Raw genomic sequence first — 19,544 nt, forward strand, 5'->3', positions numbered from 1 at the left:
TAGTGAGCTGCAGACTCAATTCCTTGGAGTCCCCACTAAAGAAAAACTCCAACAGGTCTTAAAAAGAAAGCTTTATATAAAAAAGAACAAAAAAGACATTAAAAATATTCTCTGTAATAAGGTGACAATATACAGGGTCAATTGCTTAAGAAAAAAAGTGAATAAAAAGCCTTATCCAAAAAGAATACAATTTAAAACATTCCAGCAACTACACACATGTAAATACAAAAGAAAAACAATATAAACCTATTGTTTTACTATCCTTGTACTTACAACTTGGAAACAGAAGATTAGAAAGCCAGGAGATAGAAAAATCACTCTCAGAGCCGAGAGGGTCAGATCCAAGACAAAGAACAAAGAACTCACACCCAAAACTTCCCTCCACCCAGATTTGAAAAAGTCTTGTTTCCTGATTGGTCCTCTCGTCAGGTGTTTGGGTCCCTGTGTTACCCTTTACAGATAAAAGAACATTAACCCTTAGCTACCTATTTATGACACCCCCTTGTCTTCCTCCTTCTTCTAATATTTGTAGAATGTTTTCTTGTTACCCTTTATGTTTCGAGCTAATTTAATCTCATTTTTTTGCCTTGGCCTTTCTAATTTTGTCCCTACATACTTGTATTATTTGTTTATATTCATCCTTTGTAATTTGATCTAGTTTCCACTTTTTGCAGGACTCTTTTTTGAGTTTCATATCACTGAAGATCTCCTGGTTTAGCCAGGGTGGTATCTTGCCATTCTTCCTATCTGTCCTACACAGTGGGATAGTTTGCTCTTGTGCTCTTAATAATGTCTCTTCGAAAAACTGCCAACTCTCTCAAATTGCTTTTTCTTTTAGACTTGCTTCCCATGGGATCTTACTTACCAATTTCCTGAGTTTGCTAAAGTTTGCCTTCTTGAAATCCATTACCTTTATTGTGCTGTTTTCCCTCCTACCATTCCTTAGAATCATGAACTCTGCCATTTCATCATCACTTTCACCCAAGCTGCCTTCCACTTTCAAATTCTCAACCAGTTTCTCCCTATTTGTCAAAATCAAATCTAGAACAGCCTCTTCCCTAGTAACTTTCTCCACCTTCTGAAATAAAAAATTGTCTCCAATACATTCCAAGAACTTGTTGGATAATCTGTGCTCTGCTGTGCTATTTTCCCAACAGATATCTTGGTAGTTGAATTCCCCCATCACCACCAAGTCCTGTGCTTTGGATGATTTTGTTAGTTGTTTTAAAAAAAGCCTCATCCACCTCTTCTTCCTGGTTAGATGGCCTGCAGTAGACCCTATCATTATATTACTCTTGGTTTTTACTACTTTTATTTGTCTCCTATTTCCATCTCAACTGCAGTCCAAGTGTAGACATTTTTAATATATAAGGCAACACTTCCTCTCTTTTTTCCCTGTCTGTCCTTCCTGCAAATTCTGTTCCTGTATCTTTTCACATAACATGCACAGTACTTTATCTTTTTCTTTCCAGCACTCCCTTGTGTGCCCTTGTCTTTTGTCAGTTCTTTGGTTTTCCCCCAAGCAAAGCTGAGGATTTAGTAAACACAGGCCCTATTCACTACAAAATTAGATCCTAGTAGGTGCCAGAAAAATGTTACGTCTTTGAGTTCACATAGTCTCATCTTGAAGCCAAAGCATTCTCCATTCACAATTTCTTTGGTTTCACCTTCCCTTACAGTTTGCACTCGATGGGAAACGACTTTCCTATCCTACAATAGTTTGAGATTTAAATTTTTTTCTCATCCAAAGCAGAGTGAAAAGTCAATCTCTACAACTTTTGAGAACTAATCATCCAACATTTTTTTTGGATAAGGTAAATCAAAATATGTTTCAATTTTTACTTTTTATATTTTTAAACAATTTTTACTGTAACTTAACTAAAATGTCGAGTCATTCTGAATAAAAAATAAAACATCTTGTTTGTCAAAATGAGTCATTTCTACAATTTCAGAACTGTTTTTCAAAAAAATTTCAAATGAGGTCTGGCTAACCCAGCCCTTTCTGGTATTTTCTGTTGGCGTGTGTGTGAGTGGGGTGGTGGTGGAGGGATTTTGTTGGAAAATTCCTGAGCAACTCTACTGATAGCCACAAAGTACAGCACAGAGACATTAGCGATGATACCAGGAAAATTTCCCTGTGGATACATGAGGGATCCTCCGATTGCATTACAGGAAAAATGGACTTTCAGAGGCCGCTTTGCAGCAAAGTCAAGGTGCAAAATTTCTGTGGGGAGTTTGAAAAATCTGAGGAAGAAAAAGAAATTTTGATCAATGGCACACTGTCTTTGACCTAAGTAAATGAACCCACGCCAGTCACAAAGACAATCTGTTTTCTTGTAAAGCAGAAGTATGCTATGTTTTGACAGCTGGGGTTCATGCTTTTGGCTGGATTAATTGCCAGCCTGAAAAATATTCATCATTTGGTTGCCAGTTTTTCTGTCCTTTTGATTGAGCTTCAGTGATGGCAGAGAAGACACTGGAGAGATTTGAAGCATGAGCTCTCTACCCCAAATCTGCACTCTGTGGCCTGAACTCACATGATCAGAAGAAAAGGCTTCCCTCACGGGCCAAGTTTCTGGTGAATCACTTGATGGTCACAAGATCAGCCTTCTGAAGTGTGGAAAGCTGGAGCTCGTTACTGGTGGTTACAGCCCGCTATAGTGTGTTGAAAAGAAACGGATCTTGCACAGCACAGAACTTATTCTTTTAGCTGCTTATATTTTTGATGCAAAACTTGACAATGTTACTACTTTTGTTTTCTACATTCAGAGGAAACCAAACTAGAAGAGGAACTAAAGTGTGATACTTTTCTGTAATTTACTTTTTTATTTTTGCCATGCTTTATTTTCTTTTGTCTTCTACTTTCTTCTCAGATGAATGTTTCAAAGCAAAATAAATAAATAATAAATAAATAAATAATAACAACAACAACAACAATATTTTATATCACTTCTCCGTACTAAGATTATTGAATTCCACTTCCAAAAATTTAATGTTAGTCATATTGAAAGTCCTTAGCTTTTTTTATATTTACTTGTCCCAAAGTGACTGCTATGGTCATTTAATATCTAATAAAGTCAGTGGGAGTTGAAGGGGCTCAGCACCGCACATTTCAGACTGTCTCTCCATTTTCGGAAAGAAGAATTCTATTTTTTTAGTAAATACAAAGTGATAAAAATCCTTTTCACTTTCACACAAGTTAATAATATATGAAAAAGCTGCAAAATAGATTTTAAAACTTAGTCATTGGGAACTGAGGTGGGCTCTGAACCTTGTAGGATCAGGTCCTGGATGCAGAATTTGAACCTATCAGTCTGGTGGTTAGAGTCACAGTTTAAACAGGCAATCTGGATGATGACGTTTACTATGAAATAAGGAAAAAGACAATCTAACACTTACTCTTATTTTATGGAGCCAAATTTTCAAAGGGACTTCTATCCAGCCTGCAAATTTGGATCTGTAACTTTGTGAGTATAATTATTTTTATGCTAAATAACCTGAATTTGTACAAGCAAGTGACACAGGTGAGGAAAAAGACATCTAGCCCCTCTATTATCTACTGATTTATACATGCAAAACTTTATGTTTGTTCAGAGTCCCTTTCTGAAAATCTCGTTACCTGAACATCAATAAACAGCAATATATGTTTTCCCCATTGCTGCGATCTGTTTAACAGATTTATGCAGCTACTGCACAGATTCTAGGAACTCATTTCTTGGTTTTACCCTATTTTAAAGCTGCAAACAGATTTTTTTCCTTTACACTTAGAACAACTGTTTAATTTTGGGTTGCCAATTTTCAAACATTTTTGTACATTCTGACTGTTAAAGCAAAAAAGAGTCAGTAAAATGTATGATAAATTAACAGGCTGCTCACAAAAGCAATCACTTATCCTCAACTTTAGCAGACACGGTGCCAGACGTTTACAGGAATTTAATCAAAATTCTCATCAAAAATGAAATGAGTGGATTTGACAGAAAGTTTAATTAGAGTGGTCAAACCACCCAGTGTGACTTGCTTGATTTGATTAAAGTAATAAGGTGCATGTTTAATGAGAAATGCATTAATTCATTCAACTAAGTGGCTTTATCAGAGGTGCTAAACAGAGAGAGTTAGTTTGTTTGTTTGTGTGTGTGTGTGTGTGTGTGAGTGAGAGAGAGAGAGAGAGAGAGAGAGAGAGAAAAGGAAGCTATAATACAAGGAATTGGCTGAGGTGGAACTAAAGACTATGCTATAATTGCATGCTCTCAGCTGCATTCTACCAGTTGAATTTAGAAAACACTCATCCTGATTGAAGAGATAGGGTCTATGATTTAAAAAACACAACACAGGTCTTTAGTTTCATTCCCCTGCTGAGATCTCCCTCTCATTCTTTCAAACGGGGGAGGTGGGGATTCAGAAAGTTTAGTAGGGATCACAGTTACAGATCGAGTTAGTAACTAGTTAGTAATTAACTAGATAAGTAACTGAAGAAACTCAAACACAATCTCTACCATAAAATGAAGCAGTTTGCATTCACTTTTATTTTTCGTTATTTTCCCTCTGACCCAGTGACATTTTAGAGAGTCTCTGTTCAATCCACTGGAAAGGGATTTGTTTGGATATCCCCAGCCTGGAGTGGTGATATTTTGTTCCTGGAGCAGAATAGTGTTTATCTATATGATGGGAGGTCTGTGGTGAAACCGCTAAGCAGGAAACTACAATTCATCATCGCCCTCTCACCACTGAACATCTTCTTTCCCCTGGCTAGGTAGAAGAAAAGACTCTGGCCCAGGAAATGACAAGACACTTCTGGCAAGGGAAAATTATTCCCATTAGCTGCATTCCCACTGCACTTCCCTTTCTCCTGGCCATTTAAGAGGAAGGATCCTCACCCAGGAAGTGATTGGGCACTATTGGAAAACAGCAGTCACATCGTGAGCCAGGAGCTGGAAAGCAGCCGGTTGCAGGGACCTCCCAGGAAATGCATGTAGAGCTGCATGTGGAACAGGCTATGGCTGCTGGATATGACAGCTGGGTGCAAGTCTATATAAGAAATATGAGTAGAGGTCTACTTGAATCTTTGGGTTCTACTTAAATTCCATGCCACCCTTACTTCTCTTCTGATGCTGCTGGCGGGCAGTGCTGTCTTCAGAGATGGGCACATGGGCAGCAGCCACTGTTCTCTGCTTTGCCTTCAGAGCTGGGTGGCTGGAGACCAGATTTCACAGGGGAGACCAGAATGGTCCATGATGCAATTTTCACGGCTGCGAATTTGGTAGACCCCTACTTATGAGGGAGTAGCAGTGGCTGGGCAGGGAGCTAGTGCAAAGGGGCCCCAGGAAGAGTCACACCATTAAGCAATTCTGGCCTGGAATTTCCACTTCCATTTCCTTGGACAGAGACTGGACTGGAGAGGGCACTCCAGGCTATACGTCTGAAGAGCCCTAATTCTTGATTGGGCTGCCACAGGGGGCCCAACCAGAACCGCTATTGCTCATCTTGAACTGTAACTGGTTAACCCTCTGTACCCAGGATATTTGCAAGCTTCCCTTTTCCTGCCAGCACTAGTAAAATACCCTTTCAATTCACCTAGGTCTAACTGCTGAAGCACCTTTAGGGCTTGCCTCTGAGTGGTGGCACATTTGGCAGGCTACTGGTGCCTGAGGGGTTTGGTGTCTAGCTGCTTTAGGCAGCTATGATAATTACAGGGCTTTCTCCCCCATCTGTCTTTCTTTGCCCCTCCTTCCTGGTGTATATCATGTGTCCCTCTCCCTGTCCTTTGCCCAGCACTTCATGACTCCCACTGTGCCCCTCATCCTCTTGTTCTACCCCTTTGCTTCCACCCCTCCTGCTGTTCTGTGCAGTGATTCCTGTTATGCCTCCCAACTTCTACTACTGGCCTGTCTCTCCTCTTGTGCCTCCCTTACATTGTTGCCCCTTTGATTTCTGTTCTACTCGCTTCCCTCTATTCTGCCCCCAGCCTGGTATTCTTGTGGGGTCTCCTCCGTGTCAGGGAGGGATCTGTTAGTCCTAGGAGTGAGAAATGTGGGAGATGGTGTAAGGCTGAGTGAAGACTGCAATTGCACAGTTAATGTGAACCCCTGCAATTGGCCAAATTCTGCCTTCTGACCTGTGAGTGGCTCCCAGTGAAGTCAAAGGATGTTCAGCTCCTTTGAAAATCAGTGACCTTCAGATAGAGCCTAAATATGAATTTAGTTTCTGAAGTTTGCCAGGTTGGAAAGTTTTGGCCAAGATGTTTCAAAAATAGGTTGAAACAGAGGATTGATGTCTGAGATTTTAAAAGCTGTCCCCGGGGATTAAATTTAATGGGAGATGAGTGGCTCTATCCCCTGTACTACTCTGAAAAACTCAACCTTGGTGATGACTTTTGCTGCCACCCTTTAAACTCACAACAAAATCTGAGGATGTTTGGACTGTGCTCATATCTGAACTGTATGGCTGACCTCTGTCGCTATCCAGACCGGAATCTCAACCTTGTGGCTCAGGTTCTTCTCCAGTAACAAGTGGCTTTAAGTCTGTCACTAGCCTAAATCTTGAATGGCTAGCCAACTACAAAAGCAGTTTCTCCTCCCTTGGTGTTCACACCTCAACTGCTAGAATAGGGCCTCATCCTCCCTGATTGAACTAACCTCGTTATCTCTAGCTTGCTTGCATATATATACCTGCCTCTGGAAATTTCCACTACATGCGTCTGACGAAGTGGGTGTTCACCCACGAAAGCTCATGCTCCAATACATCTGTTAGTCTATAAGGTGACACAGGACTCTTTGTTGCTTTTTACAGATCCAGGCTAACATGGCTACCTCTCTGATACTAGCCTAAATTTTAACTTCCTAAAAATTCTGTTCAGATTTTATTCTGATTGTGCAGATAATAGGTGCATAGTTTGGACTGGACAAGCCTCAATCACGACTTCTAAGAAGAGGGGATAAGATAAGAATGAAATGCTATATGACTAGATTTGGGGTCTATTGCTCAATGCACATCACATTTATATGCCTCTCTCTCCCTCAGAAGGAGAAGAACAAGATTCTAAGATTCCAATTTATCATTTTAATCATCACTTCATCTGCCACAATTTTTTGCAAGGACTATCAGTTTTCTGCAATACTTTGCAATACTGAAATATATAGTTAGTTTATTGAGTATTGTCCATAAAGATCAAATAATCATATGGCTTTTATTTTCCCTCAGACAAAGTCAATAAATTTAAGCTTTATATGTTTGGATGAATTTACAAATATTTTCAAAAACAATACAGTGTAACTGGGCCTGTATAGTTTTAATGTGGAATCTTACCAGAAATCTATCAACAAAAATGTACAGACATTCGGATTCCTTTTTGAGTTTTTTTTAAAAAGAACCAAAATCCCACTGCATTAAGCCTTGATGAGGAACACATTTCTGAGGTAACACAAATCTCCCACTAAATTTGCCAATATACTGTAGGTTTTCTTTCCCTGACAAAAGTAGTAACTTGGGTTGCAAGTAAAAAGGTATTCTACTGGTCATGTATCATGGAACATTCAGTGTTAGTTGGGAATTCAGTCGTTGGAAACAGATACCTAAATTTCACATCCAGGGCAGAATTCAATGCCCTTCTTCTCTTTATTGAAAGATATCAGGAAGATACTCAAGAGAGAGGATTAAAAGAGGATTTTAAAACTCCCATTCCGCATCTTTGTGAAACTAGTATTTATCTGTGAACCTGAGCACATGTCATATTTACCAAGTTTCCTTCAGCACATTCGGGAGATCTCCAAACATGGCATTACTGTGTATGCAGTAAATGTTTATCCCATGCATGTCTGTCACTATGGAGTGACTTAGTGAATTTAGGAAAAAAATATTCTGCAAATCCAGGAGAAAGCTAAACTCCTCACCTCTCATGCTGTTCAAACACAAGCCACAGTTTGCTTCCAGGCTTAGTTTATCAGTAGGCTCTGCTATGGTGTCCAGTGAACAACTCTCAGAGTTGAAATATGGGAACTGTTTGCAAAGGGTAAACTCTGGGTGAAAGCAAAATATTTGTTAAGAGTCTAAAAGGCTGACAATGTTTAAAGCCCTGGCTTTCATTAGCAACACATTTAAGGCGCAGACGTTGAAATATTGTTTCCAGTGTTGATTCCTAGAAGCTTGAATCTACAATGTATCAATCACATACTGCAATGAGTCATATTTAATCCAGTTCTCTGTTTCACTGAACCATGGCAATGCAATTTTCTGAAAGAAATGGAGATGTTTACAGAACTGTTAACAGCTCCTACCATTTACATGTCAGTGTTCTATTATGCTTCCATCACCAGCACCCAAGGTTTGTACCTCATAAAACATCTTCCATGTAATTAGACAGATAGTTTCTGACTTGGCCACCTGGTTGTGAAGCCTGTCTCTCCAACGTCTTTCTATGCTATTTCAAAACTGTAAGATTCAGACACCAACCAAGTAAAGTGTCAGAAGGTAGAAATGTAACAGATTAACAGCAAAACTCATTTCTCACGTGCAAGTGGATAATGCTACAGTATAACCAATGAACAGATTTTAAAAAGTATGAAAATAGTTGTAGATGTGGATGCCCAGTGGTTACATGATGAAATGCTGCTTCTGCCTCTCATAGAAAACCTGGTAAGCAAAAGCATCTCTTGATGTTTGTCCTTTGCTTTCCTTATTTAAACGTTGGGCTGGGGGACCATTGACACCTATAGAGGATTGTTTCTATATCTTTTTCTAAGACAGTTAGCTAGGAAAAACCTTAGTCTATAAATGCAGACAAGATGCAGGCTCAGCAAGCTTGTTAAACATGCGAGTTTGACAGATTAACCAGGAAAACTATCACATCTCTCCTCACACATACAAGAGGCATTAATCAAAACTATATGGGTTTAGCAAGGATGTTCGGTGGAAACAGAAGAAGAAAATAAGTCACATATCATTTAAGATTTTCAAAAAGGTACGCTGCTTCCCCCATTGCTAACTACACCAGAGAAGGCAATTACCTTTTCATTTTTCCTCTCCTCTGCTTTGCAGGAGGTGTTGGTTGGGCTGCAAGTCACCAAGCCACTGATCGGCCCATTTCCTGCCTCCCCGTTCAAGTTGGCCGCACTGACATTTGGAGGAGTAATGGCTGCTGCTGCTGAAGTGAGAGGAATGATGGGCCTGGCACACTGTGCTCCAGGAATAACTTGGACAGGGGACTGGTGGACATGTTGTGGAGAAGCCATGGAGTGTGACCTAACCACTGTGGCTGGGAGACGGGATGGAGAGTTCTGGGTTCTCAGTGGTGAGACGGTTGCCGTGGGCCGCTCCGGTACCTGGGCAGAGGGGTGTGCTACTGAAGAATAACAGGAGGAAAGCACAGTAAAGAATGAAGCTTGTAAGTACTGATACAGGTCAAAGTAACAGATAATTTTATTTACTTTATGATAAACATACTTTACTCCCTAGTGTTAGACTGTCCACAGGAGAGGTAAAAGTTTATCTTAACATCTGAATGTATTGTATTGGAAGAAGAGTGGGGCAAAATTTTTATTCCAAACCTATTTTTGTTGAAAAATGCAGATTCAGGTCAACCAAAACATTGTGCGAATTTGTGTCGACTTTGGCAAATTGTTTCAATCAAAGAAAATATTTCAGTAATGTTTAAATCGTTTTGACATTTATAAAAATGACACTTTTTGGTTTTCTGGGCTACATTCATAAGGGCACCATTCACAAAAAGGAGGAGGTTGTGGTGCTGCCAGCCTCCCTTGAAGCCAACATCCCTGTGAGTAGGGCACTCACTTAGGACATAGGAGACAAGTTCGCCTTCCCACTCTGGAGCATGGACTTGAACCCAGGTGAGTGTCCTAACCACTAGGCTACTGGTTCTTCTGATGTAGTTTTCTCTCAGTCTATCCTGCTGAAGCTGTTCCACTTTGTATAAAATACCTGAATTGTCATTAGATCCCAGACAGAGAGCATGAGAGTGACTTTATAGCCCACGGTTAGAGTGCTTACCTGGGAACGGGGACAGGTCCCTATCTCAATGAAAATTTAAGTATTTTAAACAAAGTGGAACAGATTCAAGGGAGAGTGAAAGAGACCTACCCTCAGATAGCCTGCAGGTGGCTAGTGCATTCACCTGAGCATGAGGAAACCGAGATTTACATCTCCAGTCCAGGGTGGGGATTCAAACTTAGGTCTCCTGTCTCTCACCTCCCGGGTGAGTGCCCTAGCCACTGGGCTTTCAGGTATAAGAGTATGTGTGGTGAGGAGAGGGACAGCACCGCTACCGACACAAAATGTGGGGTTCAGGTCAAACAGATTTTTTTTCTCCAATTTTTCAGAACTGCCAGTGAATCAAAACATCGGTTACTCATGTGGCTCTACCTGAAAGTATTTCCCTCTTACGAAACACACAGTGTTTTAAAATAAAACCCCACAATTCCTACCATATCTTGTAAACAGCCCACTGAGTGTACTGTTGACTTCTACAATCATTGAGTGTCCGTGTATTTACTCTTTAAGGTAAACACAAATATATTCCATTTTAAAAATAAATTCCTACTTCACTCTAATAGTTACTGTTAACTCCTTGATCATTTCTGGAGTTCCCAACTGTTAAACTTACATCAACAGGGACTAATTTAGATTATTGAAACTGATCTTGTATTTCTGAACTGTGATTTAAAGAAACCAAAAACTGTACAATATTTTAGGTTTAAAATGTACTGGCACTTTAAAAAAGAGAATAGTAAATTACTATGCTGTTCAAGACAAGTTACGTAGTGCCGATCATTAAAGCACAGTTGAGATCAGCTTGGTTTCTGCCAGGAAAGTCCTAAAGGGACTATGCAAAACCATTTAGTTTTCCTTCCCCAGATAGGTGAACTCCACTTCACCTCAGCAGATCACCACCACGACTCAGGGAACTACTGCTCCTCTCTATAACAATAACTACAACACACTGACTAGCAATGCCGGCTCTCCAAGGATCCAGGAAACTACAGAATGCTTCATGTGTCAAGAAGTATAACACAGAGCTTCAGTTTCATTTCCATGCGTAAGTCTTTTCTGATCTCCAGGTGGGTTTGTTGCTTTGTACAGTGGAGAAGAATAGGCCAGAGTTAAGCATTCCCAACACTTAAACAATTCAGTAGTTCTCTTAAAATCCCCTTTCTTAAGAATACTTTTTATGTAGCATTAAAACCAATCTGTGGAGTTCTGTCATGGGATATTACTGAAAAGCATTATTCTAGTAAAATTCAAAAAAGGATTTTCTGTTCATATCTGTCAGAATAGCACCTGCTCTTACATCGCTAGGGTTTAAAATGGCAAAGGGCACCATCCCCATGCTCAGCAGACCAACTGATCACCATCTGAGGTCATGAAGCAATTCCACCCTAATCTTATTCCCATGTTATACACACAACAATGGATGCCTCTTGAGATTTTTTTTAACCTCTTCTTGAAGCATCAGATATTACCCACCTTTGGAAGGCAATCCACTAGATGGACACCTATGCTAGATGGACCCCTGATATATTCCAGTACAGCAACTCCTATATTGGTATGATTCTCTTTCCCAGTTATTCCCTGATCCAACAGAGTTTCTTTTTATTCATGTTGAATTTAGCAAACTGTCACTTATTTGTCTTGAATTTTTTTGTAACCTTGTCCTCGAGGAACAGGAAGAGTCCACAAACTTGGATTTTCTCCAGATTGTCATTGGCTTTTTTACTGTCTTCCCTACCTCAATTACCTAACAACATGTAACAAAATATATGGGCCATCTCCAAATTCAGGTTAGAAATGGGTACTATTGATTTACTCCCACCTAATTCATCCCCTCCCAATCTTTATGTACAAATTGTATTTGTGGGTAGGCTAATCGAGTGGCACTCTTGTTTGGGCTTTGTGTAATGTGCAAGTCCTGCTACAAGAAATCAAATCTTGCAGCCTTTTACAAGCGGAAGGCCAGTGTTCAAGGTCTGAAAATATTGTTACAGCCAGATTGGTTCCAAGGTGAAATGGTATTTCTATAGATTTCTGGGATAAGAATACAAATGAAGGAACTTCATTGCACGCCGCTGCCTCCCTCTAGATTTAAGGTTGATTCGATAGTCATACTTACACGCATTGTTTGTTTAATACAGGCATCAGCGTTTTTAGGTTTCAAGGAAACTGACAGTGCCAAAAACAGCAAAAGAAATGGTCGGAGAAAACTCAGCTGTGAGCACGGCTTCTACAGTCTATAGCTGTCTTGTTCTAAACATCTGTGGGTTTAGATTGTGCTGTACCAATCATGCTATTAATTAGCAATGTTCACTGAAGACTATTTTTGTTCTGGACTGCTCATATTTCATTTTCTGTATTTCTACATTAGTGGATTTGTGAAAAAAAATTGATTTGTTATTCATGTATATTGCAAGCCAACAAGAGCATGACTTGAATATTGTATAATTTTCTTTTATTGGAAGTACCGTCATATTTTTTTAAGACATAGGATTAAGTTTCTTCACTCTGCAGGACGAGATGCAGAAGAGCTCTGTAGGATTTGGGCTACTGGACAGCAGCCTATTATGGCCATTGTGGATTGGTGAAAGAGAAATTGAACTGGAGTATTCCTTAAGTCAACGTTGGAAATTCTGCAAATTTTCCCTTTACTCTGTGAATTACATATTGTGTATTATATATATAGAGAGAGAGGTTTTAAAATAAACCTCAAATACCCATGGAAAGTATGAGAAGCACAAAAAATTAAGTGCCAGGAGAGCTATATTTCCTGATTTATTCTGCTCTCTGACTAATCTGCATGCCAAGATGTTGGAAGGATATTGAGATGTGGTCTCAAAACAACATGGGACAAGGAGAATGCAGGGAGTGCTGGCAGGTAGCTTCTGAAGGCAGAAGGTAGCTACACAGATTAGCTGAGACATGGGAAAGGGAGGGTCTAATGCATCTACCTGGGTTAATATTATCCTGCAACCGCATCCTGTCTTAGCTCCATGAGAATACTTCTTTATGGCAGAATGGCCATCTGAAGCAACAGGAACTTCCTAAAAGTTTCCAGAGAGCCAAAGATATATTGTACTGCCAGATCTGTGTAACCGATGCTAACTTGGTTACTATTACAAGATACATGACACAGTGACATATTTAATGCTACTTTCCAACAAGCACTCCGCGGTGGAGAGGCAATCTGGAGAACTTGCTGATCTGGTCATCTGAGGAAGAAATAAGCACTTACAGAACATTGATAAGGGAAGAAAAGGGACACAAGGAGAACACTATGGCCAGCAGACTTACAGACAAGAAGAAATTGTTTAAATCTATTAGGAATAAAAAGAATCATAAAAGAATCATAAGAATAGTACTGGACCATTACTAGATAGTAGTGGTAAAATTATCAATAATACACAAAAAGAAGACATTTAATAGATATCTCTAGTCTGTATTTGGGGGGAAAACAGGTAATGTATGTAACATTACATACCTATTCTTCATAGAAATATGGTTATGATATGAATATGGCCTAACTAAGATATATTTTATGCAAGATGGGTCTTGTAAGGTGTCATTGGAAAGGTTATGATTTACTGAATGTGATTATCCAATTTGTATGCATGTATCATTTCTGTATCTAAAGTTAGGAATATTAGCTATGTAACAACTACAACTGTGTGTGTATTTTGGAGACACCCACCAGACAAGAGGCCTCAGCTTTGATGGGCCATTGGGAAGAAACATTTTTTATAGATACTTATATACTATACTTTAAAGATACTAATCTCTCTCCTTCCTGAGAGGCATCCTGGGATGTAGCTGTGACACTACTAGGTCAGATGGTCCTGTCACCTGGTACTAAACACTATCTTGGACTTCTAGTACTTTTCCACCAAAAGGAGGGGGAGGTCAAGACCGGGAAACAAAAGATTCCTGCCTTATGTAAATCTTATTTAAGGCTGGGGAGTAAGGCAAACAGGACTCTTCTCCATTCCTTCCTGCCCACGAAGAAAGTCTACTGAAAGTACCTAAAGAGACAAAGGAACTGAGCTGTGGGAAAGACAAGGGCTGAATCCAGACTGAGACAGAGGAGAATAGTCAGTAAATAGAAATAACCAGAACGCTGAGCTAGAAACTCTGCATTCTGCCTAATGCAACATTTAGGGTGAGAAATTACGTTTTGTAATCTTCTTTAGTGAGTCAAGCTTAGTTTGTGTGTTTTGTTTGATTTGCTTAGTAATTTGCTTTGTTCTGTTTGCTATCCCTTATGATCGTTTAAAATGTACCTTTTATTGTTAATAAACTTATTTCTTGTTTATAACATAACCCAGTTTGTGCAATCCATATCTGGGGGGGCAACAAGCTGTGCATATCTCTCTTCACATTGAGGGAGAGGGTGAATTTTTATCAGCTTGTGCTGTGCAAATCTTTCTATACAGCGCAACACAATATTATCTGGGGTTTACCTCTCCACAGTGGGTGTGCATGTGAGTTCTGGGTGAATCCGCTCACACAGATCTGACTGTAGTCTGTGTCTGCAGGTGGCTGTGGTCTTGCCTGGCTGTGTGCTAGAAAGGGGCTTGAGAGCCTGGCACAGCAACCCAGTGCAAGGGAAACACAAAGTGGCAGGGCCAGAGGGCTGAGGGGGGCCCAAGCATATCAAGTGACATCCCAGAAGATGGGGTCCAACCTGTCACAACGTAGTCATATATAACAACACTTTCTATTCCGCCAGTTTCTTAGGAGGGTGATAAACTGCAACTACTAAAGTTAGACATATCTAAGTCAGCAGGTCCAGATAGCTTGCATCCAAGAGTTTTAAAACAGCTGGGTGAGAAGCTTGCTGGACTGTTAATGCTGGTTTTCAATAAGTCTTGGAACACCAGAAAAGTTTCAGAAAACCAGAAGAAAGTTAATGTTGTGCAAAGGATAAACAGGATTACCCAGGTAAATATAGACTGTCAGTCTGACAACAATCCCAGGCAAGATAATGGAGCAGCTGATACAGGACTTGATTAATAAAGAATTAATGCCAATTAACATGGGTTTATGGAAAATAAATCCTGTCAAACTAACTCGATATATATTTTATGAGATTACTACCTTTATCATCCAAAACTGTAGTGTTGAGGTACTATACCTAGACTTCAGTGAGACATTTGACTTGGTACCACATGACATTTTGATTAACAAACTAGAAGATATAAAATTAATATGGCACCTAGTGTATGGATTAAAAGCTGGCTAACTGATAGGACTCCAAACGTAACTGTAAACAGGGAATCATAATTGAAAAGGTGCATTTCTAATGGGATTCTACAGGGATCAGTTCTTGGCCCTACATTATTTAACATTTTTATTAATGACCTGAAAGAAACAAAGTCAGCACTGATACAGTTTGCAGATGGCAAAAAAACTGTCAGAAGAGTAAATAATGAAGAGGCCAGGTCACTAACACAGAGCAATTTGAATTGCTTGGTAAGCTTGGCTCAAGGAAACAGTATGTATTTTAATATGGCCAAATGTCAGTGTATACGTGTAGGAACAAAGAATGTAGGTTATATTTGCACAATGGGGGACTCTATCCTGGGAAGCAATAACTATGAAAAAGATTTGGGGGTCACAGTGGATGACCAACTGAACATGAACTCCATGTGATGCTGTGGCCAAAAGCACAAGCAGGGAATCTCGAGTAGGAGTATTTGGCAATGGTGAGACCATTGCTAGAATACAGTATCCCATTTTGGCTGTTCACAATTCAAGAAGGATGTTGATAAATTTGAGAGGGTTCAGAGAAGAGCCACAAGAATGGTTAAAGGATTAGAAAACATCCCTTATGGTGACAGACTCAAAGAGCTCAGTCTACTTAGTTTAACAAAGAGAAGGTCAAGGAGTGACTACTTTACAGTCTAAGTAACTACATAGGGAATAAATAGTCAATAATGGACTATTTAATCTGGCAGAGAAAGGTGCAACATGATCCAATAGACTGGAAATAAGGAGCATATTTTTAATAGTGAGAGTAATTAACCATTAGAACAATTTACAAAGGATTGTGGTCGATTCTCCATCACTGGCAATATTCCAATCAAGTTTGGATGTTTTTCTAAAAGATACACTTTAAGAATTATTTTGGAGAAGTTCTATGGCCTGTGTTGTATAGGAGGTCAGATAAGATGATCACAATGGTCCCTTCTGGCCTTGGAGTCTATGAATCTTCTCTCTGAACTACAAAAAACGAATTATGATACTTAGAGGATATTGTAGCGTGAGTTCTATGCATGTAAAGAGATGCCACTATGTGTTACAACCAAAGAAAAAGAGTCCATGCTGCTTTTCAGTAAAATAAGATTTAGATTCATGGGGATTTGATTACTTGTCCACTTGGCCTGAGTTATAAGGAGGTCAGACTAGATGATCATAATGGTCCCTTCTGGCCTTAACCTGAGAATCTATGTCTTAGCTAGTAGCAGACTTTGTCTAGTCTGTTCTGAATCTAAAATCTTCAGTTGCCAGCATTCCCAGTGCTTCTCTAGCTCAGTCTTTATAAAACACAAGGGCTCAAGTCACCATAAAATATTAAAAACAAAACAGCTTTACATTTTGCCGTAAAGATCTACCATGTAATTTACTTTTAATTCACTCAACATTACAGCTATTTAACATCAGGAAAGCAGTATGCTTCAGAAAACCCATGCTTTGCATCAAAAAGGAAAACTAGAAACAACACTGGTCCCCTGCTGTGCAAACCTCTTATTCACATTTCAAAGAGGTGGCACTATTTTTTGGATATCTTCCCTTACCACAAGTGCTGAGTCCTCTTCTGCCTAATATATAACTTTCACCCTTGAAGCCCAGTGAAATGTTTCTTAATTTTAAGTCACATATTACTTGTTTGTGATAAGTGCAGTAATTTTTTTTGTCACGAAGCCAACTGGACTTAGAAATGTTAATCTTCTTAGTATGCAGGATGCTTTATTCTCTAAAATAAATTATGTAAATATTTGTAACCATTGTAATCTATTTCAGCTGTGACAACAGCACAATCTGATAAACACAGCATAGTTCCCAGAGATCAATAGAAGTCTGTAAATATTACAAGCAATAAAACATATCCTATTACAGAGGGCTGAGCTTTGACTAAAATGAAACACTTGCAAAGGAAACTTGTAGGTACAATAGGATTCCAGTGGCTTGTTCACGCGGGATACAATGTCAAATTCTGAGAAGGTAAGGCAAGAGGCATTAGGGAGACTATACCTACCCATCTGCATGGCACTGCGAGTCTGGCTGACCATTTGTTGGGCTGAATACCTCATGCAGTTATTCATCTGAGGAGACGCTGTCTGTTGTTGGGGATGTGTCTGAGGAACAGTGATTGGAACAACAGGTCTGACAGCAGTGGCCGTGTTTGTAAGACTTGCACCTCCTGGGTGAACAGCTCCTGGGGATCCTTTTATTGTCTGAGCCCCGCCTGCTAAACTATTCCTGGGCTGGCCACCTCCTATAGGCACTCTAAAGAGAAAGGAAGTATAATGTGAAAACTCTGTTGACATAGTTACTCGTATACTGCAGTGATTGCCATAAACTACCAGAAGTCCCCTGAAGCGGGACATGATACAAATTAAGGTATTAAAATAAAATGAAGTTTAAGGTTATGTATTATATTTTGTTTATATTTCCCAGAAAAATATGTATTTTGGTGGAATTTTGCACCTTCTCCCCTGTCCCCACACGGGGGATCTCTCAAGTTTGAATGTTCAGCACAAGATACAAATGTTATAAGAACAGAAGGATCATCTTTTTTTTTCCATTAACTTGTTTGAAATCCAGAATTCCTGCTTCAATTTATTCTAATAGACATCTACATATTACCAACTAAATCCAGAACAAACGGACGTCATCTAAATGCTATTTTGTACAGCATGGCTATGTTTGCAGGTGGCAATGAAAAAATAATTAAAATGAGCCGTGAAGATATTAACGTAGGCCCTGAGCTCCATGCAAATTTATGTGGAATAAAAGATGGGCAGCACCAAATCCGTACAGGATGACAGTTGAATCAGAATGGTGATGTTCGGGTTTGGGCAGGCAGCCTCAAAAACAGCTGGTTTGCCTGGCTTTGGATTTTCACATGACCCATTCACCCAGTTCTAATTCAGAAGAATGATAAGTGAGCCTAGAGGCTAGGTGAGCTCAACTGACCTTACTGGAAGGGAGATCTGTTTAACAAGCAAACAAGCAAGCAACCAACCAACCACCCCTGCAAAACACAGCCCTAGCAGCTCACCCTCATTGTACACATTTTCCTTCTCTTACCTGCTTGGCCCTGCAAACCCTTTGATTATCCATGTTGTCTGGGCAAGCAGAGAGAGGAGGATGCAGGGCCAAGACTGTTCCTTTATGCAGCCAGTTCATCAGAACCCTGTTCCTCTGCTGACCAAGGTCTACACCAGGGGTTCTCAACCTTTTTCTTCTGAGGCCCCCCTCTTGGGCATAGACATACTTTGGGCCAGCAGGGCTTGGGCCGGTTCCACATAGTAGGGTTCAGGGAGGCAGCGCCAACTCCGCCCTTTGACTCACCTCAGCAGACCACCCAGCCTGCCTGGACTATGTGTGGTGGGGTTCCGCACCAAAAGTTTGAAAACCACTCAGGGTACAGAGAGGCAGAGGTGAAAGTAAGCCGGTCCGGTCCGGTCCGGCGTACTGGCAAGAGCCAGTATGCCATGCCGGACTACACTGGCTTCCATGGCGGGGATTGAAAGGGCTCTGGGCTGCCCGGGGCTGTGGGCAGCCCAGAGCCCTTTAAATCCCGGCTGCGGCTGAGACTGAAAGGGCTCAGAGCTCCCTGCAGCTGCAGGCAGCCCAGAGCTATTTGAATCCTTGCCGCAGCTCCAGCGGCCAGGCTGGGGACAGGACTTAAAGGGCTCAGATCTCCCCGCAGCTGCAGGCAGCCCAGAGCCCTTTGAATCCCGACTGCGGCTCTGGCGGCCAGGCTGGGGCAGGGATTTAAAGGGCTCAGAGCTCCCCTCAGCAGCAGGAGCTCTGGGCCTTTTAAATCCCTGCCCCAGCCCCGCAAAGCTCCCAGCCACCTCTTCAGCTGGGAGCCCTGTTTGATTTAAAGGCTCTGGGGCTCTCAGCCACAGCTGGTGCCCCAGGGCCTTTAAATCTTGAGAGGCCACGCCTCTTCCAGATGAGGCTACGCCCCCCTCAGGCTCTGGCTGTACCAGTAAGTCCTGTAAGTTACTTTCACCCCCGCAGAGAGGGGGTAGCTAGGAGCTGTGTGCGAGAGGGAGGGTAATGCAGGATGGAGGGAGGGGGTCACTAGGGGGTGTGTGAGGGAAGGGAGTAGCTCAGGGTGCAGGGAGGGGGTTGCTAGGGGCTGTGTGAGGACAGGGGGTAGCTCAGGGTGCAGGGAGGGAGTAGCTGGAGCTGTGTGGAGGGTAGCTCAGGATTCAGGGAGGGGGTAGCTGGGGCTCTGCACCAGGATGGCTCCCCTATGGTCACTGGTCTCCAAGGGCTCTGCCAGCCTCAGAGCTGGGTCCCCCTGCCTGGGT

General features: G+C 40.9%; 1 protein-coding gene across 1 annotated transcript in view; it reads right to left on the reverse strand.

Annotated features, from left to right (window-relative positions):
• SH3RF3 (SH3 domain containing ring finger 3) overlaps positions 1-19,544 on the reverse strand; it is a 422,296-nt gene that overhangs the window by 34,981 nt on the left and 367,771 nt on the right. The window contains exons 8-9 of the mRNA XM_030569277.1: positions 17,252-17,502; positions 9,000-9,334 (exon numbers count right to left, since the gene is read on the reverse strand). Coding sequence (XP_030425137.1) covers positions 9,000-9,334; positions 17,252-17,502 — 586 coding nt within the window. The remainder of the gene's footprint in view (positions 1-8,999; positions 9,335-17,251; positions 17,503-19,544) is intronic.

Source organism: Gopherus evgoodei, chromosome 1, assembly GCF_007399415.2.
Source record: "Gopherus evgoodei ecotype Sinaloan lineage chromosome 1, rGopEvg1_v1.p, whole genome shotgun sequence".
In the NCBI taxonomy this organism is placed as follows: Eukaryota; Metazoa; Chordata; order Testudines; family Testudinidae; genus Gopherus; species Gopherus evgoodei.